Source organism: Aptenodytes forsteri, unplaced genomic scaffold, assembly GCF_000699145.1.
Source record: "Aptenodytes forsteri isolate BGI_AS27 unplaced genomic scaffold, ASM69914v1 Scaffold562, whole genome shotgun sequence".
Taxonomy (NCBI): domain Eukaryota; kingdom Metazoa; phylum Chordata; class Aves; order Sphenisciformes; family Spheniscidae; genus Aptenodytes; species Aptenodytes forsteri.
Window position 1 is genome coordinate 6985 of NW_008795047.1, and position 2013 is coordinate 8997.

At 66.0% G+C, this 2013-nt stretch overlaps 1 protein-coding gene across 1 annotated transcript in view; it reads right to left on the minus strand.

Annotated features, from left to right (window-relative positions):
- Position 1: 1 nt before the first annotated feature.
- Positions 2-2013, minus strand: part of LOC103897062 (ferritin heavy chain, oocyte isoform) — a gene marked incomplete at its 3' end in the record, with an annotated part of 9749 nt that continues 7737 nt past the window's right edge. The window contains exons 4-5 of the mRNA XM_019471457.1: positions 430-555; positions 2-145 (exon numbers count right to left, since the gene is read on the minus strand). Coding sequence (XP_019327002.1) covers positions 2-145; positions 430-555 — 270 coding nt within the window. The remainder of the gene's footprint in view (positions 146-429; positions 556-2013) is intronic.

Sequence of the window (2013 nt, forward strand, 5' to 3'; positions counted from 1 at the left end):
AGAGGTACTCGCCGAGGCCGCTCGGGGCCCCCCCTGGCACCCCGGCACCCCCAGCCAGACGCCGCAGGTTGGTGATGTGGTCCCCCAGCACCTTGATAGCCTTCACCTGCTCATCCAGGTAGTGGGACTCAAGGAAGTCGCAGAGCTGTGGGGAGAGGGGCATCAGCCAGGGCCGGGGGAGCTCCGCAGGGAGGGGACAGAGGTCTGGGGGAGGCCTCAGGGGGGCAGGGACCCCCAGGGACAGCTGGAGATCCCAAGGGAGGTACAGGGGCAAGTCCAGGCAGAGACCCTGGAGGGGCAGGGGACAGGGACAAGGACCCTCGAGCACGGGGGCAAGCCCCAAGGGATGGGTGTGGGAAAAGGAACAGGGACCCCCCAGCAGCATCATCTCAAGAGGCAGACCCTGCAGGGGGGCGGAGGGTGACTCACGTGGGGGTCCCCCTTCTCGGTGGCCAGGTGGTGCAAGTCCAGCAGTGCCTGGTTCACCGACTTCTCCAGCTGCAGCGCCGCCTCCACCGTCTCCAGCGCCGAGCCCCAAGCATCACGCTCCGGCTTCTGGGGAGGGGGACAGGGACCATCACCCCGTGGACGGTCACCTTCCCCGTGCAGCCCAGGCACGCCAATACAGCTATGTCCCCCATTCAGCCCGGGCACCCCCAGGCAGGTGTGCCCCCCCCATGCAGCCCCAGTACCCCAACGCAGCCGCACACCCCCGTGCAGCCCAAGCACCCCAACGCAGCTGTGCTCCCCAACACAGCCCAGGCACCACTACTGAAAGACCGCAGTAAGGCCTCCCCCGAAGCCTCCTCTTCTCCAGGCTGAACACCCCCAACTCTCCCAGCCTGTCCTCAGAGCAGAGGGGTTCCAGCCCTCCGGCCGTTTTTGTGGCCTCCTCTGGACCGGCTCCAACAGGTCCAATCCCAAGAGAACGGGGTCACTTCAGAAGAAGTGAAACCCAGCAAGAAAATCAAGAGACCACCGACCAGAATTAAGGGGTTGGACTTGGGGATCGGGTGCGGGGTGGTACGGGTGTAACTGTGGGGCACGATCTGTGGCCGGGGTTCCTCTCCGGAGGCACCCAGCTCGAGCTGGCACCTGAGAACTAATCAAAGAGGAATTGGAAACCTTCCCTCGGACCCGACATCGACCAGCGGGACCCCAGGGTCAGACCCTGTTACGGTGGCCGGCACGCGTAAATCCGTAACAGTGTGCAGGGACCTCCCCCTGCAGTGGGTGTGGGTGTGCAAGGGCCCCCGTGCACCAGGCAGAGGTGTGCAAGGACCCCCAGGTAACAGGCATGGACGTGCAGGGACCCCCGTGCAACAGGGGGCTGGTGGTGTGCACGCAGGTAGCGTGCAACAGGGGGCTGGCGTGCAGGGACCAGCACACAACAGCTTGGCGGCGTGCAGGAACGCCTGTGCAATGGGGAGCGGGCGTGCAAGGACGCCTGTGCAACGGGGAGCGGGCGTGCAAGGACGCCTGTGCCCCGGGCGTGCAGGGACCGGCGTGCAGCGAGGCTGCTGGTGTGCAGCGAGGGGCCGGGATCACTACCCAACGCAGCGCTGGCGCGCGGGGAAGCGCGCGAGGGGGTGCCTGCGGATCAGCGTGCAACGCGGCGCTGGGACACAGCCCCGTGTAGAGCGGGACGGCCACGCGTTGGTGCAACAGAAACCCCGGTGGACGCAGAAACCCCCCCGTGCACCAGGGACGACTGTGTAACACAAACCCTGGCGTGCACAGAAACCCCCGTGAGCACCAGGAACAAACGTGCAAGCCTGGCCACGCGCACCGCTGCTCGGGACAAGGTTCCAGCGTGCAACTTGCACGCACGCAGACCCCGTGCCGGGCGGGGGGGCAGATCCGGAGCAGGTTCCCCCAAAAAACCGTGCGGAGGGAGGCGGGGATTTGCAGAAACACCTTTTATTTTGGGGTTTGTTTTTTTTTTTTTAAAAGAGAGAATACACCTCCCCTCCCGGCCGGCCCCCCCGCCACCACGGGGGCGGCGGGCGGCGG